The 25,319-nt window shown below is 52.2% G+C and overlaps 11 protein-coding genes across 11 annotated transcripts; 6 read left to right on the top strand and 5 right to left on the bottom strand.

Moving 5' to 3' along the window:
- Nucleotides 1-31: 31 nt before the first annotated feature.
- On the bottom strand, nucleotides 32-4,045 carry J7T55_015366 (uncharacterized protein; the record flags this gene model as incomplete). The annotated part of the gene is made up of 2 exons (XM_053139595.1): nucleotides 32-3,045; nucleotides 3,100-4,045. 2 exons carry the CDS (start codon nucleotides 4,043-4,045, stop codon nucleotides 32-34), a joined length of 3,960 nt encoding a protein of 1,319 aa, XP_052997093.1.
- An 899-nt stretch (nucleotides 4,046-4,944) lies between these two features.
- J7T55_015365 (enoyl-CoA hydratase) lies at nucleotides 4,945-5,888 on the bottom strand (the record flags this gene model as incomplete). Its single annotated transcript, XM_053139594.1, has 2 exons — nucleotides 4,945-5,531; nucleotides 5,591-5,888. 2 exons carry the CDS (start codon nucleotides 5,886-5,888, stop codon nucleotides 4,945-4,947), a joined length of 885 nt encoding a protein of 294 aa, XP_052997092.1.
- A 485-nt stretch (nucleotides 5,889-6,373) lies between these two features.
- Nucleotides 6,374-7,770, top strand: J7T55_015364 (siderophore biosynthesis protein; the record flags this gene model as incomplete). The annotated part of the gene is made up of 2 exons (XM_053139593.1): nucleotides 6,374-7,342; nucleotides 7,399-7,770. 2 exons carry the CDS (start codon nucleotides 6,374-6,376, stop codon nucleotides 7,768-7,770), a joined length of 1,341 nt encoding a protein of 446 aa, XP_052997091.1.
- A 1,565-nt stretch (nucleotides 7,771-9,335) lies between these two features.
- Nucleotides 9,336-11,276, top strand: J7T55_015363 (mfs siderophore iron; the record flags this gene model as incomplete). The annotated part of the gene is made up of 4 exons (XM_053139592.1): nucleotides 9,336-9,520; nucleotides 9,589-9,859; nucleotides 9,939-10,281; nucleotides 10,345-11,276. The coding sequence occupies 4 exons, from the start codon at nucleotides 9,336-9,338 to the stop codon at nucleotides 11,274-11,276; spliced, it is 1,731 nt and encodes a 576-aa protein (XP_052997090.1).
- A 223-nt stretch (nucleotides 11,277-11,499) lies between these two features.
- Nucleotides 11,500-13,294, bottom strand: J7T55_015362 (mfs drug transporter; the record flags this gene model as incomplete). Its single annotated transcript, XM_053139591.1, has 2 exons — nucleotides 11,500-13,014; nucleotides 13,070-13,294. 2 exons carry the CDS (start codon nucleotides 13,292-13,294, stop codon nucleotides 11,500-11,502), a joined length of 1,740 nt encoding a protein of 579 aa, XP_052997089.1.
- Nucleotides 13,295-14,412: 1,118 nt separating this feature from the next.
- On the top strand, nucleotides 14,413-16,158 carry J7T55_015361 (cysteine synthase A; the record flags this gene model as incomplete). Its single annotated transcript, XM_053139590.1, has 3 exons — nucleotides 14,413-14,605; nucleotides 14,670-15,138; nucleotides 15,210-16,158. 3 exons carry the CDS (start codon nucleotides 14,413-14,415, stop codon nucleotides 16,156-16,158), a joined length of 1,611 nt encoding a protein of 536 aa, XP_052997088.1.
- Nucleotides 16,159-17,446: 1,288 nt separating this feature from the next.
- J7T55_015360 (uncharacterized protein) lies at nucleotides 17,447-18,465 on the top strand (the record flags this gene model as incomplete). The annotated part of the gene is made up of 3 exons (XM_053139589.1): nucleotides 17,447-17,663; nucleotides 17,873-18,050; nucleotides 18,132-18,465. The coding sequence occupies 3 exons, from the start codon at nucleotides 17,447-17,449 to the stop codon at nucleotides 18,463-18,465; spliced, it is 729 nt and encodes a 242-aa protein (XP_052997087.1).
- Nucleotides 18,466-18,877: 412 nt separating this feature from the next.
- Nucleotides 18,878-20,518, top strand: J7T55_015359 (uncharacterized protein; the record flags this gene model as incomplete). The annotated part of the gene is made up of 1 exon (XM_053139588.1): nucleotides 18,878-20,518. One exon carries the CDS (start codon nucleotides 18,878-18,880, stop codon nucleotides 20,516-20,518), a length of 1,641 nt encoding a protein of 546 aa, XP_052997086.1.
- Nucleotides 20,519-21,312: 794 nt separating this feature from the next.
- On the bottom strand, nucleotides 21,313-21,714 carry J7T55_015358 (uncharacterized protein; the record flags this gene model as incomplete). Its single annotated transcript, XM_053139586.1, has 1 exon — nucleotides 21,313-21,714. One exon carries the CDS (start codon nucleotides 21,712-21,714, stop codon nucleotides 21,313-21,315), a length of 402 nt encoding a protein of 133 aa, XP_052997085.1.
- Nucleotides 21,715-22,437: 723 nt separating this feature from the next.
- Nucleotides 22,438-23,346, bottom strand: J7T55_015357 (sugar transporter stl1; the record flags this gene model as incomplete). The annotated part of the gene is made up of 2 exons (XM_053139585.1): nucleotides 22,438-22,922; nucleotides 22,977-23,346. 2 exons carry the CDS (start codon nucleotides 23,344-23,346, stop codon nucleotides 22,438-22,440), a joined length of 855 nt encoding a protein of 284 aa, XP_052997084.1.
- Nucleotides 23,347-24,149: 803 nt separating this feature from the next.
- J7T55_015356 (uncharacterized protein) lies at nucleotides 24,150-25,031 on the top strand (the record flags this gene model as incomplete). Its single annotated transcript, XM_053139584.1, has 3 exons — nucleotides 24,150-24,548; nucleotides 24,685-24,816; nucleotides 24,969-25,031. 3 exons carry the CDS (start codon nucleotides 24,150-24,152, stop codon nucleotides 25,029-25,031), a joined length of 594 nt encoding a protein of 197 aa, XP_052997083.1.
- Between the last annotated feature and the right edge of the window lie 288 nt (nucleotides 25,032-25,319).

Genomic DNA, 25,319 nt, shown 5'->3' with positions numbered 1-25,319 from the left:
TATATACTCCGTATCTACACTAGAATCCAAATTACTCGGCCACGGTCTGGTGCATCACATTAGCCCGATAACTGGCTGACCTCTCCAACAGGTCCTCATGAGAACCTGCATCAACACACTGACCCGCCTCAATGAGGAAGATGCGGTTTGCTTTCCGGATAGTATGCAAGCGATGAGCAATAGCAATGACAGTTACTCCTCTCGCGGCCTTCTCCAGACCTTCCTGCAGCAGCTTCTCCGACTCAGCGTCCAAGGCACTGGTCGGTTCGTCGAGGATAAGTAGTGTGGGCTTGCGCACGAGCGCGCGAGCAATTGACAATCTCTGCCGCTGGCCACCGGAGAACTGGGATCCGTTGGGACCGCAGAGCGTGTCATACCCCTCGGGCAGCGCCATGATCACGTCGTGGATGTTGGCGAGCTTGCACGCCTCCTCAATGTCTTCCTGGCTGGCCTCCTGGCCCGGCTTGGCGCCCAGGCCGATGTTGAACTTGATGCTGCCCTCGAACAGCACGCTCTCCTGCGGCACGAGAGAGATCGTGTCCCTGAATGAGACATCGCGGGCTTTCGTCACGTCAACGCCGTTGACCAGAATGGCACCCGATGAGGGCGTGTATAGGCGCTCGACGAGCGAGATGATGGTCGACTTGCCTGCGCCGCTGGGACCGACTAGCGCGCAGAAGTGGCCGGGGCGGATGTCCATGGTCAGGCCACTCAGAACCTTGACGTCTGGCCGGGCAGGATAGGCGAAGTGAACGTCTCGGAACTGCACAGTAGCAGCCTGGCGGGCAGAGGTAGAAGGAGAAGCCGATTTCTCGCCAGCAGCCTCGACATCCGCTGAGTCTGAAGGGACATCGGTGATGCGCCCTTTCATGCCATCCGAGCCAATCTCGATGAGACCCAGAATCCTCGCCGCTGCGGCACGGGCACTTGACAGCTCCGGCGCGAGTGCGAACATCTGGCTGAAGAGAAGTGCGCTGACAAGGAGGGAGAAGACCACGATCAAGAATTGCGTCTGTGTATAGTTGCCCGCGATGATCTGCTTGGCGCCCCACCAGTATGCCAGTGCGTTCACACAGTTGCCAAGGAAGTATGTGAGGGCTTGGCAGAAACTCGCCTGCAGTGTGACCTTGAGGGTCTCCTGGCGAGGTCCTTTCAGGGATCGTCGGTAGTCGCTGAGGATTTCCTCTTCCAGAGAAAGGGACGCAACTGTCTTGATATTCGTGATTGCCTCAGTGCCGATGTCGACTGACTTGGTGTAGGCCGTCTCGTGCTTCACTTCGAATTTGCCGAGGACGTGCAGCTCCATCATACCCGCACCAAGGAGCAGTGGCACCAAGGAGAGACACACCAGGGCGATTTTCCAGGCAATGATGTGTGTCAGGATAATAGCGGCAACGAGGTTGACAGTGATCGAGATCATCGTGCCAAGAACAGAACCGCTCAGCCCAGCCAAAGCATTGCCATCTCTAGTGATGTACGAGAGAAGCAGAGCTGGTGTACGGTTATTGGACTGATGCCACTGCAGGTCCTGCTCGAAGAGTGAACGGAAAGATAAGACGCGCACTGAATAGACAATGTGCTCAGACACCCAGCCGAAGCCAGACCAGCTCATCACATTGGCGAAGAACTCAATAATTGCCAGTACGAAGAACATGAGTCCGAAGAAGTCACCGGCATCCCGGATACTGTCGACGCTTTTGCATACGTTCAGGCTTCCGACTGTGTTACCGAAGATCACGGCTTCACCGGAGAAGGCTCCGCCAACGATGATGGAGCCAAGAAGTGCAACGAAGAGAACGAGCAGGTGGGGCCTCAGGGCTGGCCCGTAACCTTTGCATAAAGCCCACAAAGACTTGGCCGGGGTCTCAGGCTCGTCCTCTTCTCCTTCGCTCGTTGAGTCCGGTTCGGCTTTCTCCTCGGAGCTCTCCGCGTCGTTCCCTGATGGGACATCCTTCTCAATCAGAGTCTCAGTCAGAGAAACCTGGTCGCCTTTGCCTGTAGGCGAATCACCACCTAAAGCATCAGTCTTTGGGGAAGATGTTCCAAGGTTCTGCATGCCGATCAGGTCGGCATACGTCCCCTTCTTGGCCATCAGCTCAGTATGATTTCCTTCTTCCACGACATGTCCCTTGTGCATGACAATAATGTTGTCCGCATTGGTGATAGTCGACAGACGATGCGCAATGGTGAGAACGGTCCTGCCTTCGGCAATGTTGTTGATGGCCTGCATGATCCGCTGCTCACTCCTTGAGTCTAGTGCCGCCGTAGCTTCGTCCAGGATGAGAATTGCTGGCTCCTTGACAAGCGCTCTCGCCAGGGCAACTCGCTGCTTCTGTCCTCCACTGACAAGTCGTCCCATTGATCCCACCAGTGTGGCGTAGCCATACTGCAGACCCTCAACGAACGAGCTTGCATCCGCGAGGACAGCAGCGTGTTTGACCAGGTTTACGATCTCCACCACTTCGGCTCCTTGTTTCTCTGCTGCGACCATGAGGTCCAGGCCATCCCTTGCTTCGGTTGCGATATCTGAAAGAACGGAGCTGAGAAGTGCCGCCTTGAGGTGTGCGTGTTTGGGATTGCTAGAGTTGATCAAACCGTGGGCAATGTTCTCGAGAATAGTTCGGTCGAGTAGGGACGGCTCTTGTTGTACCAAGCTGACGAAGCTTCTCAAGTCGCGGGTATTGAGATCGTGGAGGTCGTGGCCGTCGAATAGGATTTGCCCTTCAACCGGGTCGTACAGTCGCATTGCCAGGCCTGCGATTGTCGACTTCCCGCTACCAGAGAGACCGATGATGGCTGTGTGTTTCTTCGGTGGAATGCGAATGCTGACGTGGTCGAGCACGGAGACCTCTGGCCTGGATGGGTACACGAAAGAGACATCCCTTAATTCAAAGCCACCTTCTGCCTGCTCCAGGCGAGTGCCTGAAGTTGTCGTCCCATCATAGGACGGTTCACGATCGATGTCCGCGCGCAACTTCTCGAAAGAGGCAACTGCGGCGGTGAACAAGTGAACGAATGGTGCTACTTGACTAAGAAGCAGCGTGGCTGAGTTCAAGTTAGTAGACGTCCTGGGCTATGAGAAAGGATATTCCGACTGACCTTCGACCAGAATGAAAATAACTGTGAATGTGGCACCAACGGTGGTTCCGCCTGGACTACCATCGCTCACTGAGTCTGCAATACGCTGAGCTCCTTGCCAGAAAGCAAGACCGTTGGCCGAATAGGCGACAAAGTACAAGACACCTGACTGAATTCCTACCGCAGTGGCCTTCTTCAAGCCCTCGCGTTCCGAAGACTTGAGCGCGTTCGCAAACTTGGCCTCGAGCCGCTTGTTCGCACCGAACGCCTGCACTACGACGGTATTAGAAAGCGCCTCGGACGCAATGGATGCGGCAGTGGCGGCGTAGTCGGACATGAGGCCGGAGTACTTTTCGATGTAGTAACTTCCAACAAACGACATGACGAAATAGGCCGGGATGAGGGATAGCAGCATGGCGGCTAGCTCCCAATTCTTGATGAAAGCCACGATGTACGCGGTAACGAAGAAGGACACGCTGGCGAGGCATATCCCGACTTTCTCGGAGGTCCCCGAGCGGATTGTTGAGATGTCGCTGCTGAGTCGAGACGCCACCTCACCCGTGGGCAGATTGTCGAAGTAGGAGGGCTCCTGGCGGAGGAGGTTCTGGAGGTATCTTTCACGGAGCCTCTGCGCGAGCCGAGCGCCGGTCAAGCTCCAGCAGAGAAGATGGCCGTAGATGAGGACGAACTGGGCGATAGCCAGGTAGAAGATCAGCAAGATCTTGCTGTTGATGCTGCTCTGGTAGCTGGCATCCGAGTCGGAAGTGGAAGTATTGGCCGACTCATCGCATGTGACGTCGTTGAAATCGTTGAGTAGCTCACCAAATACGACTCCAATTAGCGGAAATGGAACACCAGACGCTATGGCACATAAAATGCCACCTAACAGCATCACGATGTCGACTTTGCTGGGGCTCCCTGCCAGAAGCAGGCGAGGGAAGCCCACGATCCCTTTGGCAAGTCCCATCGTGCCGCGAGCAACACACAAGACTCAAAGAGGCCTTCTGTTGCGATGCCCTGAGGTAGTCCCGGCTGGTGATGTGGTGGTGCAGGGGATGACGGATGGCGTCTGCTACCTAGGCATGGGAAAGGGTTCACAGGCCTGGGTGAGGAGTGTTCTGGGCCTGAGCTGTTATCAGTGGAAGGGTGGGGGCTTCACTGGGCCCGGAGGAAATGTTGCCGGTTGCTCAAAATAAAAACCAACGTTCGTCCTTTGAGTGGCAATCGTTCTGAACTCCAGCTTCCCATTAGTCTTCACGTGGCCGATTGTGGCAGGTAGAGAGGCACAAACATTGGAGATGCAATGCTACCCAAGTAACTTTATCTGACTGGTCACACAGCTTGGGATGCAATTATAACACGTTGAGGTTCTTCGCTCGGTATGTATTCCGGCGTTCTTCTGCCTACCACGAGAAAAAAGGGGCCTCAAACGCAGTGTTCAGTACCTATTTGTTGCCCCTGAATAGATCCAACTCAGAAAAGCTCTCAAATGACACGAGGAAACCAAAGTCACCAAAATGCGAGTTTCCAATCCGACGTCGGCAAGAGAAGGCATTACACACACCTGAACCTCAAAGGACGGTGAAGATTTCCAGCGAGGGCACTGGTGTGGCACCTCGATAAGTGCATATGCATATATACGCATACTGTGACAAGTGCACACTGCAAGATTTTCTCGTCATCACTGACAATACATGGGTTCCCTGTGTCTGAAACGGATCTGATTAGATTACATGACAGACTAGCTGCGCCACTTGTGTGTTTTGCGTGCCCACTAGCTCGGAACTCGGCGCTATATTCCTAGCAGCACACATTAAATTTTCAACTTGTTGTCCTGCCAGCATTGAGCCTCGCGAATCGTGACACTCAGAGCTTGGAACCCACCCAATTTGGTGGCCGTTTTTCCGCGAAAGCCTGGATACCCTCGGCAAAGTTGGCACCTTTGACCAGGCGAGGATACCATTGCTCGGCCAGCGCGGTCACAGCCTCCTCGACGTTGCCTGTTTCCCAGCCCATGCGGATGCCCAGCCGGCCAACAATAACCGCATCTGGGCTATTCTTGCATATCTCCCCCGCCAGCTGGAGCGCCGCACTGACTACTTCGTCATCGTCCACGACCTGGGAGACGAGGCCCCATGCCTGGAGCGTCGCGGCACTCACATTCCTGCCCGTCAGGGCCAACTCCATGGTGCGCTGGAGGCCGATGGTGGAGGCTAGACGCGGCAGACTCCCGGCCACAGGCACGATTCCACGCTTGACCTCGGACAGGGCGAAGACAGCTGATGATGCCGCTATTACGAGATCGCAATTCGCAACCATCTCGAACCCCCCACCCATGCAGATGCCGTTCACCGCTGCGATGATCGGCTTCTTCCCTCCCCGACGGGGCAGACCCGCCAGACCGGGCGCACCCATGTCGTTGACGACGCCACTTTTGTTCATCTCGTTCCATTCTGGGTCCCGAGTCAGCGCTTGTCCGAGAGATGTCGCACTCGTCCGAGGTAATACGCACCGTGTAAATCGGCCCCTGTGCAGAACGCCCTCCCCACGCCTGTGATCAGGCCCACCAACAGGCTCTCATCCTGGTCGAACGCCTCCCAGACCTCTGCTATCTCGCGGCTGGTGGCTTTGTCGACGCAGTTTAGCTTGTCCGTCCTGTTCAGCGTGACCTGCACGACTTTTTCTTGAGGGAAGGTGACTTGGAAGTGCTGGAACTTCAGGGGCCGAGACCGCAGGGAAACGGGCTGTCGATGATTCCCGGGCACTTTATGTGGGCCGGATGATGGATCTGGTGAAGGGTAGGTCTCCATGTTGGCTCTTCTTCGCGTGCTGTCTTGGCCACCCAGTCTCTGATTTCTGGGTGGTTCCTGCGTGCTGTATATGTACAATCTCAGGCCATGCGCAGGATCGCGGCGTAGATTAGCGACTCGTTAGACTGCCTAGATACGCGTACATCGGGCGGGCACTGTATGCTCTCCGTTGGTCATCTGCCTCTTTCCAAGTGAGCCGACTACCTCGGAATTACGGCTAGCTACCGTCGGACTGGCTACCAGCGGCGTCATCCGCGGAGGTTTATGAACTTGTTTGGGTCTCTTCTTAGAGTTCCACATCCCTGAGCAAGTTTGAGAGTCAAGCCAACGCGTGGCATTATTGACCTGTCTAGTTCTCTTCATATGTTCATCTTGCAAAGCCCTCCCACCTGAGTTGTCGTCATATAGGCCGAATTCACACGTTCTTCTTGTCCTACAAGCAACGAGTGCTGCTGAGCAGTCTCGCAAAGTCCTGTTGATTCAAGATGGAATCCATCACACTGCCCAAGGGCACATATCCCCCTGTGAAACTTCCTTATCCATTCCTCACAACATATCGAATCCAAAGAGTGTCGGAAGAGACGCCGAGGCTCATCCTCACTCTTGAAGACCAACCAGCCAAAGGTCGCGCATTACCACAACCATTACATTCAGATACGCTCTCATGGCTCGACTTGACGTTCTTGAGCGAAGATGAACGTCCACCAATCTCAGATAACAGCCCCTGGGCTCGAGCACGCCGATCCCCCTCGACGACCTTTCAATGGGCAGGAGATGCCCCGCCATCCTTGGCGCAGATCTGGAATGTGGTCCACGCCATCTACCTCACACATCCCACGAACGAATACTTCAGGCTCAGTCTGGTTGGAGAGGGCGCGAATATCATCAGAGATGAACTTTTGGCCACCGGGCTAGGAGTGCAGCATCCGAAACCACGACAGCCCCAAGATAATACCGCTGCACAGCAAGGGGATGGAGAGCTGCTGGTCCTCCGAAGCTCATTCTGGCAGGGCGCGGCCTCACCAACTGGCCCACGTCCTATCTGGGTGGTTGGGGATGGCACTGACAATCATCTGAGGACACCATTGTCTCAATATCCCATCATGCCCGAAAACTACCAGATCACAAATAGGTTTCCTGACGAGCCAGTATACACCCGCCATCCCGTTCGCCGGCCGAAGCCGCATCCGGGGTCGATCGCTTACAGCCGTTACATCGTGGAATGCGACATGCACTTCTCACTCGAGGTCATTGATTGGCAGAACGACGAGCACTTAAGGCTCTTCAACACGTGGCAGAACGACCCACGCGTTGCCAAGGGATGGAACGAGACCGGCACGCTGGATCAGCACCGCGAATATCTGCGCAAACTACACTTCGACCCACATGTCCTCTGCCTATTCGGGAGGTTTGACGAGACTCGGTTCGCGTATTACGAGCTCTATTGGGCAAAGGTAAGCCTTGCGCAAGCAGTCTGTTTCATGCATTTATTCTAACACGGTGCATCTAGGAGGACCACTTCGGCGCACACTACGACGCAGGCCACTACGACAGGGGCCGCCACTCCCTGGTCGGCGATGCTTCGTTCCGCGGCGCACGGCGCGTCAATGCATGGTACTCGAGCTGCATCCACTACTGCTTCCTGGACGACCCTCGAACGGCGAACGTGGTCGGCGAGCCAAAGGCCAGTGGGCCCATCATCCTTTCATATGAGAACTCTCAAGGCCTTACCATCGGCAAATACGTCGACTTCGGCCACAAGCGATCCGTGTACTCGACCTGCAGCAGGGAGAAGTGGTTCCAGCTGTGCCCACTGTTCTGGGATGGGCGCGAGAGGCCGCTCGAGTCGGCGGACCGGGCTGCTTGGAATGCAAAGCTTTAATGGCCAGCGTTGCAGTGTGCATTTACAAGGATTATTAGACACGGGCGGACTGGAGACGGGCTTGTGGCACCATAAGTGGGTGACTTTCTATGTAGATACTATTTTCCAATACGTGACATGCTATTGTCCTCCACCAACAGTGTCTCTTGACTGTGAAACTCATGAGTCGTCGTTGACGATCCTCGCTGCGTGCTCGCTTGGCGAAAGCTTGGTGAAAGCTTGGTTGATGCGATGTGCTACCTTGGCAATGATGATCATTCGATCTCAGCGTTGCAGTTCCATCGTCGGGCGTCTTCTACCGGATTTGCACCGATCATCACCATCACCATCTCGTAACGAACCTGAAATACCACGCGTGAGCGAATTCAATGAGGTTCTGATCAAGTTTCAATGTCAAATGGAGAAAATCCTGTATTTAGCCATCTGGTAGGCCTGCTATTTGCAGATCATATTCAAGTTCTGGCCAAGAACAGAATGCAGCTCCGTCTCTTGATAGGAGATAGGAGACAGGGCTGGCGACCCGAGGCATGTCAGTGGGAGTCGTGGGGTATCACGAGGCCGGAGCAACGTGGCAGACAGGTCGTACGGGGCACGATTCCACGCTGTCTGTCCGAGCTGTGGAAACAATGACAAAAAACATTTGGGCTGAGTCCGCCACATCCCGCTAGCGGTTCCACAGATGATCTGATTAGATTAAACTGGGCCATGGCTTTTGACGCGCCACTGACTAGCCGACGCACGCAGCGGCTGGCGGCCCACACGGTGCCTTTTCATTTTTCTGTCTAGAAGGGCCCACTTGTGCCGGATCTGATAAGATTATGCAGATAAAGAGTCGAGGAACAGGCCGGACCACAAAATCAATGGGTACGAATCGTCCTAGTCCCATTCGTATCTTCCTCTCATGCCTCTTTGGGGCCCGCAACTGCAGTAGTGTGAGCAAGAATCGTGCGCCAAACATGCAGGCAGCTGGCAGTGTGCCAGGGCTGAGAGAGAACAGGACTCCTCTCCTAAAAGTCCCTGAGAAAATTTGGCTCGGCATAACTTCCCATCCTGGAACTGTGTGCCTCCTCCGCTTTCCAGTCAAGAATCAACTGCACCAAGGTGTGATAGAATTACTGGATCATTCGCTAAAACATTGACGATGAGGGTCGCCACATGACGAACCAAGAAGTTGGCGAGGTTGGGTATTATTGTCCCGGGATAGTGTAGAACTCAGTCACATTGAGTGCACCTGAGCATAGAGTAGCATCAATATCAAGCCAACTCAGCCGAGGTCGGAGAGCAGACTTTGTGCCAGAGGCTTTCTAATAACACGCACTAGACTACCATTCTCGGGGCACATACGTACGCCTGGCCCAACTGATTGGAGTCGCCAAGTCTCTTCTTTCCCGGTCGAGACCTCGCCTAACACGTCCTTATTTTCTTGGCCACCAACGAGGACTTCAATCCCACGATTTGAGTTGATGACTATCAACTGAAGAAGAGAGACTTCCCGTCCCATCTGAACCAGCCGTCATTCAGAATCGATGGCCCGTCAAGAAGACAAAAGCATTCAAGCTGCCAACATGAGCTCTGAAGACATCAACAAGATGGCTCATGCCACGGACACGCCAGCTTCACGCGAAGACAGCGATGAGGCACAGCAGGAACCTCCAACGGTCATCGAAGGAGATGATCAACGCGGTCTGCAAAATGTCGAAGCCGTGACATTGAGCTGGTCGAAGACCTCGCTCATTCTGGTCTTTCTCAAGTGAGTTCACTCCTCCCTGATTCGCGGCCTCGGTGGGAGCTTGATGAATTGATACAATGGCTCGATAGCATCTGGTTCCTCTACTTCGTGAACGCGATGCAATCTTCGATCCTGTCCAACCTCCTTCCGTATGCCACTAGTTCCTGGGAGACGCACTCGCTGCTCAATGTCATCTACGTGGTTGCAAGCGCCATGTCCGCGGCAACCTATGTGCCGTTGTCCAAGGTCCTCGACGTGTGGGGCCGTGCTGAGGGTTTCGCGGTCATGACCACCTTCGCTACCCTGGGCATGGTCATGATGGCGGCGAGCCACAATCTTCCAACTTTCTGTGCTGCATATGTAAGAGATTTTTGATTGGATCCGCATTCTCGTTACTCGCAATATTCTCGAAGAGAAGCTGACAAAAATTCTCTCCCAGGTATTCTATAGCATAGGGTTTGGTGGAATGACATTCGCAATAGATGTCATTACGGCCGATGTCTCTCAGCTGAAGAATCGAGGGTTGGCGTACGCCTTCACTTCCTCCCCGTACATCATTACTGCCTTCGCCGGCTCCAAGGCGTCTGAGGGATTCTATTACAATATCAGCTGGCGATGGGGCTTTGGCTGCTTTGCTATCATCTTCCCGATCGTGGCCATACCGCTGTTCGGTATCCTGAAGTTCAGCGTCCACAAGGCCAAGAAGAACGGCACTTATGTCCCTCGCAACAGCGGCAGGACAATTCCCCAGAGTATCTGGCACTACATTGTAGACTTCGATGGTTAGTGGCTTGACCGAAAATTGCTCAGAGTATCCAAATACTAACACTACGGACCATCAACAGCACTTGGAGTCGTTTTGTTCTCCGTAGGACTTGTGGTTTTCCTGCTACCATTTGACATTGCCGACTCCGCGCCCAACGGTTGGAATACGCCCTACATTATCGCCATGATCATCGTGGGATTCTTGCTGCTGCTCTCGTTCGCAGTCTACGAGAAGTTCCTGGCCCCAGTGCCACTGCTCAACTTCACCTTCCTCACTGACCGAACCGTCGTCGGTGCATGCCTCCTGGACGCAACCTACCAGGTCGCGTACTACTGCTGGGACAACTACTTTACCTCGTACCTGCAAGTAGTTAACGACGTTACTATCGCCGAGGCCGGTTACATCAACAATACCTTCAACGTCGTGTCGGGCGTACTCCTGCTCCTGGTAGGCTACCTCATGCGCCGGACCGGCCGTTTCAAGTGGCTTTTGTACATCGCAGTGCCGCTGTACATCTTCGCTCAGGGTCTGATGATCTACTTCCGCCGCCCCAACCAGACTGTCGGCTACCAGGTCATGTGCCAGGTCTTCATCTCCATCGGTGGCAGTATCTTCATCATCGTGCAGCAGGTTGCCGTCCTGGCCGCCGTCGACCACCGCCACGTCGCTGCCGCCCTTGCCCTGCTCAGCGTTGTTGGAACAATTGGTGGCGCCATCGGCGCCACGTTGTCTGGCGCTATCTGGACCAACACCTTCCCCAACGCCCTGGAGATGTACCTCCCTGCGGACGCCATGGACAACTTCGACATGATCTACGAGGACCTGGACACCCAGCTGAGTTATCCCGTGGGCAGCGAGACCCGTCTCGCGATCCAGAAGGCGTATGGATACGCGCAGACCAGGATGCTTGCTGCTGGAACTGGTGTTATGGCCTTGTGTTTCATCTGGGTGTTCATGATTAAGAACATCAACCTGACCAAGATTACCCAGGTCAAGGGAACAGTATTCTAAAATAAGGTGTGGAGTATCTTCTTCGGACGGGAAGTATTTTATGCGGTGAGAGATTATGTTTTGTGTAATGATGTCAATGTTGTGTGGAGGATCATAAGATGATTACAATGATCAACCTTCCTCTTCTGGCAAAGAGGGAAAGGACTGCTTTGAGATACAAACGAGGATTGAATGATATGGAGGAGGCTTCAGAGCTACCAGTGCCATCTATAAGTGTGTTGAATCACGTCTTTGGGGCGTTTTGATCACAATTTTCCTTCTGGTCCAGGTCGATTTGGGGCATCAGTATAGAGGCCACGCCCACTGACAATGTAGCCAATGCAGCCATAGTGTAAAACACCCTCTGGAAGCCGATGTGATATGCCGTCAGCAAGACATGATGTAAGTCACTGCTCAGACCAAGCCCATCAATAGATGTGGGGTCTCTCAGCAACGATCGGATCTGGCCCTCCGATAGACCTAGTCCCCAGGAGATCAGGCTAGCCCTGACAACATTGTTGATGATGGTCCCCGTTACCGCCAGCCCGATCGTACTACCGAGGTTTCGGACGAAGTTCCTTGTCCCTGTCACAACGGCCATGTCCTGCTTGTCTACACCAGCTTGTATGGCTATCAGGCTTGGTTGCAGCGTTTGGCCAACACCGAACCCAGTGAGGATAGCGTAGCCGATTTGCTTCCCGAGCCCACTATTCTGGTCGAGCGTGCTGAATAGGCCCAACCCGACGGCCCAAATAGCCCAGCCGATCAAGATACTCTCCCGATACCGTCCTCGCCAAGTGACTATCAGTCCAGACAAGGTGGACGAGAATGTTTGCATAAGGGTCAGGGGAAGGAGGAGTGACGCAGCATGGACGGTTGAGTAGCCATATGCTAGCTGGTAGAATGTGGGAATGTAATACACCTGAGCGACAAAGTTCCAACCATTGATGAACATGGTGATACATGCTCCGTTAACCATTTTCTGTCTGAAAATGTATAGTGGCACTAATGGGTAGTTTGTCCCGTACTGCTGCCACAGCAGGAAAGCAACGGTGGTGCAAAAGCCCAACACGATCGGTAATATGACAGCAGTGGAACTCCAGGGGTAATCATCTCCAGCCCAGGTGAGGCCAAGCATGAACAGGATGGATCCACAGAGAGTCAGGAAGCAGCCGAAAAAGTCGACCTTGGCGAGCTTTTCCTTCCAGTTGCCATCAATCCTTTTCAGAGGCATAACGGTCAAAATAGCCACGGCGCATAGAGCGGTGAGCGGAAGATTGAGCCTGAAAATCCATCTCCAGCCTTGACTGGATGAAGTAGCCAGTGCACCGCCGATCAACGGACCAACTCCATTCGCGACGGCGACGACGGCGCCAAAGATCCCTTGGTATTTTCCTCTCTGGCGAAGGGAAACAACATCTGAAACAATGACTTGCGCAACTGTCATCAGACCGCCACCACCGACACCGGCGATCGCACGGAAGATGATGAGTTGTATGGCAGTGTGTGAGAGGGACGAAGCGAGCGATCCCAGGAAGAAAACAAGAAGCAGCGCGAGCAGCACATATTTCCGGGACCAGACATCGGAGAGGCGACCGTAGAGTAATTGGAAGGACGTGGACGTGATGAAGTACCCGCCCGCGATCCAGGACGCTTGAGTCCCTGCTTGAAGTGATGAAGAAACAATCGAGAGCGATGCTGCAAGCGAGGTTTGATCGATGAGCGCAACGAAGTCGACACTTGCACACGCTAAGAAAACCTATTCCTAATGTCAATATATTGAGCTCTGGTGTGGACTTTCGACGATTCCTTACAGTTATGATTTTAGATGGCGGAAGCGACCTAGTTGACTGGTCGGTATATTTTGGTCCAGCGGTGGCAGAATCTGTGTGATCGGTAGGCATGGGAGTGCCTTTCTCAGCCTCGTCGTTGGTGACCATTCCCGTGCTCATCCTCGAGGTGCAAACAATCTGAAGAAAGCTGAGGGATTCCCAGCCTGCGGTGTAGTCAAGGAGATGGGCGATGGATATCTTGGGCATCTTCTTGTTGATGATTGTAGTACTCATCAAGGTCCTTGACTTCTATAGTAATCGTCGACTCGAGTTGGCTCAAGACGACGGCTCATCAAGGTTCTTGCTTTAGTCCCGCTTTTGTTCTTGGCTCGTGTCTAGAGCTCCAAGCGCACCAGACGCATGAAATCCACTCAGTGTGTATACTGCGCCTTCACCGCTCCCGGTAAAAAGCCCAAGCATGATCGACGCGCGAGAGATCACCATTTATTATCGCCAAGGGCCCGGGCCACATGCCCTGTCATTCCCAAGTTGACCTCAAAGACGTTTTCAGCTTAGTATACTTCGCCTAGGAGCCGCCTCCATGGTCTGGGGAAATAGCTTGTGGTGTTTTGGACTCCGTAGTCAAGAGGAAGAAGTCACCATGCTGATGCATGGATTATGGTTGACGGAGAAGATAGACTGTCAGGTCTTTCCAGTAAGTTTCTCCTATGCAGCCAGTTGCAGTCAGGATCAACTCGCCATATATCCAAGGAAGTCGACGTCCTTTTCAGGAATGATTTATCATAGGGACTGATGAAGAATCCCTCATTCAGACAAATCAGGTAGAGCGTTATCTAAATCGAGAAAGCTTAGTCTCGACCCACAGCTCACACAACGAGATTTCAGGAGAATTTTCAAGGCATAGTTCATTCATGCCCACTTCCTCTGAAGGCCACTTGGTCTGCATAGTCTCACACGGCTGTGAGCGAGTCGAAAAGATGGTCCTAGCGGTGAGTACAAAGTGCGGCAAGAGCGTTCTCATCAAAACAAAGCCCAACTACCGGATCTTGCGAAACCAAGGATCGTCGCACAGCCAAGCTGGTCCGGACACAAAAATTCTCTCGGCACTACAACGTCGATCTGATTGAGGCCTGAATATGACGCTGGCGCCGAGGAATTCAAGGCACCTTGATGGCATATCATGGTCTGAGGTCTCTCTTCAACCCATTTTTGGCCCGCAATGCCAAGATGTTGCGATCAGAATCGGGAAATCGATATGTTGTGTTTCTTAAGTGCTGCCAGAAACATATTAAATCGGCACGCGAGGCTCTCAACCATCAATTCGAGGTGGGACTTTGAGCATCTGCTTATCATTGAATTTCAGTATGGCAGCTCGGAATACGAACAATGTGTATACAGGGCCAGACTCCCTTCGCGATTACTATGATCCAGACCAACAGCCTATGTTACCGATGGTAGAGCTTCCACAAAAGCTCAACCCATTTTACGAAGATGGGGTGAGAATATACGCCAAGATGATGAGCACGTTACCGGCCAACAACGTGAAGGCTCTTCCAGGTACGTTCTGCCGGAGCTTTTCATTCTTCTGGGCGAGTTCAAGTCGGCTTAGTCTATGTCACAGCTTTGAACATGTTGCAAAACTCTGTAAAGCCCGAGACAAAGACTATCATCGAGTACAGCTCCGGCTCTACAGTTATATCAATGTCGCTCATTGCTCGAGCCCTGTACGGAATTACCGACACCCGGGCTTTCCTCAGCAACAAGACTTCATGGACGAAGCTGCAGCTGATGAGATTCTTTGGTTTGAACATCACTCTTTTCGGGGGGCCCTCTCAGCCAGAACCAACAGATCCGCGTGGGGGAATCAACAAAGCGAAGCAACTGAGTAGTGAAAGTGGCGAGCAGGTGTTGAATCCCAACCAGTACACAAATGAAATGAACTGGAAGTCCCATTTCCGATGGACTGGACCACAAATACTTGCTCAAATCCCAGAGATCAACGTCTTTTGTTGCGGGATGGGTACATCCGGGACAATGACCGGGATCGGGACTTATCTCAAGCAGGCCAAGTCCTCAGTATTCCGTGTCGGGTACGTATTTCCTTTCCTCCCACTCAATGTTCCCGGATTCTCATCAAGTCTGACGTAAAATGTCTTTTCAGGGTCTGCACCGAGGCTGGAGACCGAGTACCCGGCCCTCGATCCTATGCGCTCATGTCACCCGTCGAGTTTCCATGGCGTGCTGCTGTGGACACCATTGAGGAGGTCGGCTCGTACGATTCATACAGGCTGTCACTTGAAATGTCACGGCAGGGTTTGATATGTGGACCTTCCTCTGGCTTCAACCTACAAGGCTTATGCAACTTCCTTCGGAAGCGAAAGTCTGAAGGCTCGCTGGAAGCGCTACGAGGAGATGATGGTGAAATCCATTGTGTCTTCGTCGCGTGTGACCTTCCGTACCAATATCTGGATGAGTATTTCAACAAGTTGGGCGACGAGGTTTTCCATCCTCTAATCAATGAAAATCTGCTCAGCGTTGACAGCTACAGATATGATGAGGCTTGGGAAGTGGACGTCCAAACCTTTTGCGACATTGTGTTTTCATCCAGTCCCGTGGAGATCACCATGAAAAATTTCTTTGCCAAACCTCGAAACGTGATCTTGGATCTCCGAACAGCCAAAAGCTTTGCCGAATATCATCTCTCGGGATCAATATCAAGGTCTTTGACATCTCTCGAGATGTTCACACCGTCGCCATTCTCCGACCCGATAGTGCTGGAACGTCAATGGAAGGAGCTCGAGTCTGTGTTTGATCCCACAACTATTGGCCTGCTGAAGAATATGGGAATTGTTTGGTTGACTTGTTACGATGGAGATACGTCTCGAGTGGCCACGAGTATCCTGAGAGCCAAAGGGGTTACAGCGAACAATCTCAGAGGTGGAATGCTAACTTTGTTATCCACTGCAAAAGGCGACAATAATGATCGCAGTGAAAGTGTTGATTCCGGAGTCGGATTACATCATCCTACTCAGGAAGAGGATGAGTGTCGTGCACAAACGCTGGCAGAGTCAGGAATCGAGCCTAAGGGCATTTCTGTTTTGCAGACTTGACGACAGGCATAAGACTAAAAAATGGGACATCTTGCTGCAAATCTAGTCTTCGATCCGTGCTCTCCTCCTATCACGCTATTTTCGGGGCTTTACATGAGTAGGATAGGTATGTAGATACTTGTCTGCACGAAATGCAGTACAGAGCGGTCAGACCAGTGCTGAACTTGAACCCCAAGCACGATGCAGTATTAGGCTCGTTGTTCTCACACACCATCTGAAAATTGAACCGGAATGCGATGCCCCGTACCGTTTTAGTATATGGTACTCAGTAAACGTATGGATCTCAAACATGCATTATCGAGATATCAAGTGATGCAATGGATTGAAATGGTTGTTTTGTACGCAGGTCTTATTCGCTGTCCACTGTAATAGTATTCGCTATCATGCATTTTTTTTTAAAAATATTCGCTGGCCGTCCTCACAGATTGCGATGCAATAGCCAATTCAACACTGACTTGAGGAATAACGCACTCTGAGCCACACATTCCCAGATATGCATTGACTGGCGACGGATACAGACTCCAGGATTTGAGAGAGCTTTTGCTGTGACCATTCTCAGTCCTGGAAAAGTGGCTCAATCAACCCGTGCGCGGCCTGTTTCTGGACGCATTTTTTCCTAATATCTTTGCACTGAAAGCTGGCAAATCATCCTTGCCAAATTTGTTGTGAAAACACCCGCCCTGTTTTTTCTCAGAAGTAAAAAATGGGGAGGGGGGGTGTCGGTGAGAGACAAGGATACATTGCCTATGGGAAAAATAGTGACTTTCTTCCTTGAAGATATCCGAATATTGCACGTATGCTCCCAGTGCATAATCTACGGGACAAGAATGATGCGGGAATGTGGAGTTGTTGATGCAGGTCATCACAAGCGTGACAACGAGTCTCATTTAGCGCGAACACTTGAACAAATTCCAACTCGTGACTTTCTCTAGTTGCAGAGCTGTCTTTCACAAATTCTGCCGAACATTTTTCTAGGGAAATATATGTCAGAATAAAAGTTGTGAGTGATTGTAGTAGAGATTTATTTCAAAGTAGATCAATCAAGTGGGCAAGTAAAGATGGCCGGACTCACCTCATTCGGCGATCGAGGTCATAGGAGAGGGACTAGGATGAAACTAAATCGTGAAGAAATGTATATATACATATATATAATCCATGGAATCTCTTCCCGTACAATATGAAACCTTGCTCAACCTACTCTCGCTTTACCCTAGTTCGCCTTCCCACCTCCTCACGTCTCCTTCATCTCAAACCCAACACACTTTGTCGTCTACGCCTCGAGGTCATCATGATTCTCAGGACGATTTCTCTCTTGATCTATGCCGTAGCCGTCCTTGCGGCTCCGGCTTTCCAACCTCCGGAGCAACAGTCTCCGGACAATTTCGAGGCTGGCTGCTCTTTGCGTTTCTTTCCTTTGCGCCGCGAGTGTGATGTCTCTCACAACAACGATACTATTGCCCGTGTCGGAGACCAACCGTTTGAAGACCCTGTCCTCGATATAAGATGTGACTCCGAGGCTGGCCGCATTCTTCCAGACTGCCGCCTGTCATTCGAGGGTCATGAATTTGTCGACCCCCTTTGGTACTTGATTACTCGAAGTCACCACCACCACTCCCGTACCAAGACTCACCATACCAAGACTCACCATACCAAGACCCACCATACCAAGACCCACCATACCAAGACCCACCATACTAAGACCCACCATACTAAGACCCCCAAAACAACGAGTGCTGTGCCGACCCCTACGATGACAACTACATCATCGTCGGAGACAAGCGGCTCTGGAACCACAAAGCCAACATCTTCGCCAGGAATCACGTCCCCACCCTCTTCTATCACCAGAACCAGCTCTTCAAGGACAACCTCCAAAATAATCACCACAAGCAGCAGTAGCACCTCCGCGTCTACTGAAAGCTCGTCCCAACCCAGACCTACTGGGACAACTTCAACGGGAACAAAAACTTCATCAGGGAAAACAACTTCAACGGGGACGACAACTTCAACGGGGACGACAACTTCAACGGGGACGACAACTTCAACGGGGACGACAACTTCAACGGGGACAACAACTTCATCAGGGAAAACAACTTCAACAGGGACAACAACTTCAACGGGGACGACAACTTCAACCGGGACGACGACTTCAACAGGGAAAACAACTTCAACCGGGACGACGACTTCAACCGGGACAACGACTTCAACAGGAACAACATCCTCAACCGGGACGACGACTTCAACAGGGAAAACAACTTCAACCGGGACGACAACTTCGACAGGAACAACATCCTCCTCGGCCTCCACTAAAAGCTCATCCCAGCCCAGTTCTCCCGGAACAAGCTCTACCAAGACAACATCTTCTTCCCGGGGAGTCACATCCACATCAACCTCTTCTGTCACTGGACGCCCTACGCACATCACCACAACTGAAACCTCAAAACAACCTGTCGCTACTGCACCACCAAGGCGCGATGACAATGATACTGTGTCCGACATAGTTAAAGTGCTCCACAACAAGAAGCACAACAAGCGGGCACTGGAACTCGGCCTCGGTATTGGCTTGGGTCTCGGTATCCCCGGTCTTGGTCTTCTTGGATGGGCGAGCACATGTCTCGGTGCATTGATCAGGGACGGTAGGCTTTTCCACCATGTAAGGGAGGAATTGGCCTGGTCCATAGACGACGCTTCGGACTTCCCGGTACCGGATCCGAATCGACCCATGCCTTGGTTACGCCCTAACCGGCGTCAACGAATTGACCAGGAGCTACCTGATGCTATCAACGAGTGGCGCAATCAGCTGGAAGAAGCGGACTTATCAGAACAAGAAGCAGCGGAGTTTGTGAACGGGTTTGAGGCCGGCATACCTGCTGCAGAAGCTGCCGTTGCCAACAGTCCCGGTGGATCTTCCGCTTCATTGGCTGGCGGCACTGTTGGGGGGTTCCAGACTCAAATTATTCAATCAGCTGCCAATTTGGCAACTTTTGGACTGGGCCCCGACGTGATGATCCAGACCTTAATTAATGCAGGTGTTCCCGCCAGTGAAGCTCCGCGCACCTTTCAGGAGATCCAACGCGCTATGGATGAAGTACCGGAATTTGGTCCCGGGCGGCCGGCCTACCACGCTGCTCTCGGCGTCATCTCAAACAATGTTGTTTACGAAGGCGCGCATGTTGCCGAGGCAGTGCAAGCCACCCTCAGGGGAGAAAGTGTGCCGTCGCTTCATTCGAGGCTCAGCTCTGCTGGCGTTCCTGACGATGCGTTGGACGGAACGGTGTCGGCAATGGACGACGCTATACAAGCCGCTCAGGCTTCTGGATCTGACGTGTTCAACGCCGGGCTCGACGTGATCAGAGACGCTGCCTCGCCAGTTTCCCCTTATACCGAGTCTGGAAGCCTGGCTGGTCTTAATGTCGTCGGAGCCACGTACACCTTCTGGTACGTGTTTCCCAAGCTCTTGTGGGGTGTCATGACCAAGTTGGAGGACAAGTCTCATTCGAAGAGACTGGAAGAGGCTCTTGCCCTCGGCCCGCCACCAGAACCGGTGCCCTGGATAAACATCACTTTTCCGTATGAGCGTTCATCTGCCCTGCCTGCGCCAGTCCCCTGGCCTCCATCGCCAACGACCAGGACCTCCTCACCACCGACCAGGACCTCCTCACCACCGACCATGACCTCCTCACCACCGACCATGACCTCATCACCACCGACCAGGACCACTTCGTCCACGCTCACGACTCCATCATCTACGCCCACAACTCCATCGTCAACATCAGCAACCCCGTCACCAACCAAGGACCCGGAACCGGCGCCACCCCTGGAAGATTGTTCGGCGACGACTACGTCGCTGACTACCCAGTACTTCGTCATGGCGGAACTCTACCATGGATTAAGCGACTCCTTCAGACATCACCTGGACTTTATTGCCGATCCTACTGAAAAGTGGATCACTTATTACGACAAAGTGATCGCATGGTTCGCCGGCATGCAAGCCAATCGTCGGTACAAGCCGGACGGATTTACTGAGGAATATATAGCCTTCTTGAGAATCAACCGCGATCACATCGCCAAATCGAAGGAGATTGTCGAGCATTCGTCCATTGTGTTTCAATCCTTAGTGTGCTTCGAGCAGTCAGAGGACACAGAGGTTGAGGACGCTTGTGTGGAAGACTTGAGATCACATCCTGATAAGCTCGAAAAAGCGCGCATTGAGGTTCGAGATGAGATGTGCAAGGTCAGAGAGGCTCTGGAAAATGGTGAGGCTCCCGGCGAGGTATCGCCGGATGAATTGCGGGAGTTGGAGAGGATTTTGACAGAGTTGCTGAAGATCAAGGCGACCTCAGAGATCGCAGACTTCAATTAGCCCCCGGGTTGTCTCCACTTGCAAGGTGCATCATGCAACTAAGCGCAGGACTTATTCAGGATTGGCATGGGAAATTCTCAGGTCTTTTCGCATGGCTTGAGCAGCTTAGCTTTCATAGTGTTGTTGCAGGGTTTGTTTGGGGCTCAGGCGACCACCGGTTGTCCTGATCAGAGTTGCTTCAAAAAGATGCGTTGCTTTTAAAACCACAGTCATTACCGTACACAATCAATCAACCACGTTCTTTTAATTTATCATGCCTATCAACGCATTCCCGTGATCTTCGAACAATGCTATATTTGCAATTCGATAATACAGGACATAGCCATGAACCAGGGCCAAGAATTAGATGAGCTTTGCGCGAAAACTTCCAAAAAGAAATGATGGCATTGCTTGGCTGAATAGAAGATCTCACCTGTTCTCTGGGGTTATTAGTGAAATCGACGATCTGAGATGAGAGCATGACTCAAGCTTCTGGCTATATTTATCTTCAGATCCGTCTATGGTAAGAGAGGCAAGCTACGCACATGTGCATCTCTACTTGACTGCATGATAGTTCCCGTTATTGTACCTACAGCAGCACACATAATCCAAAAGTCCCAATTGCTGCATAGAACTGGCGAGGTGTGTGCAGTGATTGTGCAGCATTACGTTTGACCTCTCGAGTGAGCACAATCTCCGACCGTTGGGAATGCCCTTTGTCCTGTATAAACATCTTCTTGTACACCTCACGCATTAGACTCAAATTCCATCACAATCTCCCAGACGATACTCCAGCCTCAAGCACATGGCACAGACTAAACACCACGCTCAGCCCCCAAAAGCCCAGCAGTCAACATCATGCCGATGGGGATGAACCCCCAGTGTCCCCACTCCCCGGCTCCGACCAGCCAACGACTAACCATCCCGTCTACAATTGCAATGGGGCTGTTGACCAGCATCAAGACGCCCATCAGCCGGTGTTCGCCGGCCGCCCACAGCGCGAGGCTGGCCAGGCCCATTGTAGCCTGCCGCACTCCGTACATCTGAACCAGCGAGTGGGATAGTCTCTGTGCCTCCGGCGTTGATGGCGTTGGGAAGCCTAGTACCGCGAGGGCAGAGGCCGGGCGCAGGACTCCGACTACCCCTGACAACGTTGGCAGGAGGTTCAGGACCGCGGTCGCGTTAGCGAAGGCGGTTGTGGTGAGACCAAGAAACATAATGGCTGATGTAAAGTTGTCGTGACTGAAGATTGTAGAATTCTGTAAGCTTATGTAGGGGATATGTTTCGGTTTGATGTGTGTACATGGCCTGGACTCGTGATGTTGGTGCTGCCCCTTGGCTCGGTTCTAGTGAAGGGTTGATTGGTAACCCCGCGTAAGACGGGAGAACCTTTGAAAGAAAGTCTGAACGGGTCGAGTGCTTGAAACAGCGCGTACTAACGCCTACGCGCACTAACGCCTGCGTGGCGTCAGCTAGTGTGAGCCCTATAAGAAAGGGGACGGGAGTTCTTTTAAAATTAGTCTTGTCTCAAATCTATGAGAAATAATGCTGCAGTGTGATATGTCGCCAACAGGACTAGAGAATGGCTGAAGCATACACAAGAAATTTGAAGGCGTAATTCGCTTACATGTACGGTCTCCAGTGGAGCTTTCACTCACATGATTATGGTGATTGGTACGGGTAATGCACAAGGAACTAGCAGAGGCTCCCCACGCTAGCTCTGGCTGAGAACGATAGCAACGCGGGCCTCTAGATGCGAGTCTGCGGACGCAGGCAAAACAAAGTGAGGGGAGGTCAAACGCATCTGTTCATGAACTCGAAGAGCTGTTAGGCTGCCGCTATTCCCGGAATAAAGCAGTACTTAGTGATATGGGCAGGGCTGATTTTCATTAGCCAATGCCGGAGCTCCACGCTTCCGCCGCCCCATTCCAGTGAATACATCAAAGGTTGGCCCTTGGGACGCGCCAGTACTGCCCCTCCGGAATGTCCAAATCCGCGTTGTCCATCCTTACACCGAGCTGCCACCTCCCCATGCCCGGCCAGAAGTTCTCAAATAAGCCCGTCAACTTCCCATCATCGTCCCTCTGGCTGAGGTCCATCCAGCCGACATGCGTTCGCGATGCGGCTTGCGCCATGGCACACTTGCACCACTGCTCTGTTCCGACGACCTCGGCTGGTTTTCCTTGTGGCACTGGGGGCTGAACGAGAGCAGTGTCCACGCCGAGGTACTTGAACCACTTGGTCGACATCGGGAAAGCGGGAACATATGGGATAGTCTTGAAGGATGCTTGGAAGAAAGGGGTGGTGCTGGCTGATGCCTCAGCCTCGTCGCCGATGGTGTCGTGAGGGTAGACTTTGCACTGTTTTGCCCCGTTGGGTAGATCTTTCCAGTCGAAGCGGGCTAGATGCTTCGGGATATTCCAGTCTTGAGTTCAATTAGCAAATTGACATATACCGTGGCCGGAAAAGACAGCCTCACTGTGCCTCCCATTGAACAAGGTATGTTTCTGCGATACATAAGTCCTCGTGACCCTTGGATTCTTCTTTTCTACCCATTTTCCCTTCTCGTCCTGCACACGGTATGTGTAGGCGCCCGGTATAATAACCAACTCGTCGTAGGGCCCCACTGGGGTGTCTGAATACCGGACGAGCATGAAGCTACCCACTCCTCCCGCGAAACGACCGGCCTCAGAGGAAGCGAAATGTGCTTCCTTCTCAAGAGGTGAGTATGCGATTGTACCCATCTCGTCCGCAGTCTTGCTTTTCGGGCTGGAGTAAAAGTAAGCTGCATAAACTTGAGCAGTGCATCTCCAAGGTGCTGGAGCTTTCTGGATGCTGACGTCGTCCATCGTGAGAAGCTCCACGTGGGTTCAGTCAGTGGCAGCTGATGATGATACACAATGTTTGAGCAATTCCGAACAGTCTTGTAAAGAGATCTTCTGTACCTGCAGAGGTGGGTGGTTTCCTGTGGTTTTTGGCTAGACAGTAATTCGAATGACTAGCTGTGCAAGCCAGGTGCCAAAAATCAGGGAGTGGGGAACTGATCAACACCTCGGCATCCACAAGGAATCAGGATCATTGCCGTTTCCCGAGCAGCTAGACCGAGCTAAGCAACGTGCCGGTCCTGTGATGCTGACTGTTTCACCGTTTCCCCTCTTTCTTTGTGGCATACATACACAATGGATATCGCGTTCAATATTGGAATAGAAGTACAAATGTATAGTGCGGGCTTGATTGTTGTATACATTTTCCCTGACTTTGAAACATGAACAATGGCACTAGCCTCTGGTCGAGATGTTAATATACAGGCTCATCATATTCCTGCGGCTATTTGGTTGTTTGTGTATATAGATTCCGTGGTCCGGCCCACTGGCTTCCCTCGTGATTTTCATCCTTCCAACTTATTTTAACTGAAGGGAAAGGTTTAGGAGCGAGATATTTTTTAAGGCAATGCTTTTATGTATTTGCTCGCGTGCCTGCGCGTTGAAGGCTGGACGGAAACAGACAACTTAGAGGATCTCTTTGTTCTGCATCACACCCCAGGCCGGCTTGAAATACTCACGCGGCCACAGAGCGTAGATCGGGGTTTTCCACGGGCTATAATACCAAATTTTGATTTTTCACCCGGAACTGTATTGGAGTTGAACCAACCATGGCCAACCCTAACAATTACCCGGCAAAACCGGCCGCTTTCGACCGTCTGCAGCGCACGATTGGGCACAGATTCGACGTCTACAGAAAATTTGGAGAAGTCGACATTAATATGGGATCCATGGCTTCACTCCTAGCTATCGCAAATCGAACGCAGCCGGTGGGCGGCGGGATTGGCTCTTTCCAGGTGCGGCCTCCACCAGGCTCTGCTGCTGCTGCGGAACAACTCGCCGCTGCAATCCAGAACCGAGGGGTGGGTGAGCAAGGGATGTTTTCCATGGACAACCCAGCTCCCCCACAGCTCAACTTCGCTAGCCAAAATGCCGCTCAAGCAGCTGTTGATGCGGCGAGGCTGTGGATGGCAGCCAATAACTTCAGTTTTGTGAAGCAGCTGGGCTGGGTAAGTGTCGTAACGGATTTCTGCTCTCCGCATACAAGATCGACGGTGATGCTGCATCAACACAAGTTTCCTTGTACCGATTCGAGTATGTAAGCTTAAGGCTGTCAGTCAATATGTATTCTGACTGTGACGAAAGGGTGCCGACGCTGTGGCGACATTGTGGTACTACTCGAATCCCCAAGGGAGCACCAGCAACGTGGTCTGCAAAACTCGAATATTCGGTCCTGCTTCATTACGGGAGTTGACTAATGAGCGACGAAAATTGAGAGTAAGCTATTTTCTTGCCATTGTTTTGTGGGGCAGTTCAGCAACGTACATCTTTTCATTTATTCATTTTCGAGGTCTGACTTTCTTTTCCCTCTTTCCAATTTCCTAATATGGTTTCTTGTTTCTCAATTCCAAGCACAAATACTGATACAGAACCCCAGAGACTGGCTCGGGCGCCGCATCTCCTTCATCGAGTCCAGTTATCTCAAGTCTTAGCTCCCTTCGCCAATGTCAACGCCCAAAATTCAGCCACGTCCCTAGAAACTAGCCGTGACCATGTGTGGATCGAATACGCGAGACATGGTGATCTGCAGTCATGGCAAGTGATTTCACGTTAAAAAGCAGATATGGACATATTTGCGCACTCACTGCGGTATCCACCACAGACCAGACAAATGCATTACGCTTTAAATGTGCGTGCATGACCTGTTAACACCGGAGTAGGTTATGCAAGGTGACAGAACAGGGACGGTTACAATCGTTTCCAAAATCTGTTCTCTGGCG

This window comes from Diaporthe amygdali (assembly GCF_026229845.1).
Source record: "Diaporthe amygdali strain CAA958 chromosome Unknown NODE_5_length_1802954_cov_64_987939, whole genome shotgun sequence".
NCBI lineage: Eukaryota > Fungi > Ascomycota > Sordariomycetes > Diaporthales > Diaporthaceae > Diaporthe > Diaporthe amygdali.
Note: the sequence above shows the minus strand (reverse complement) of the source record. Positions and strands in the feature narration are given on the sequence as shown.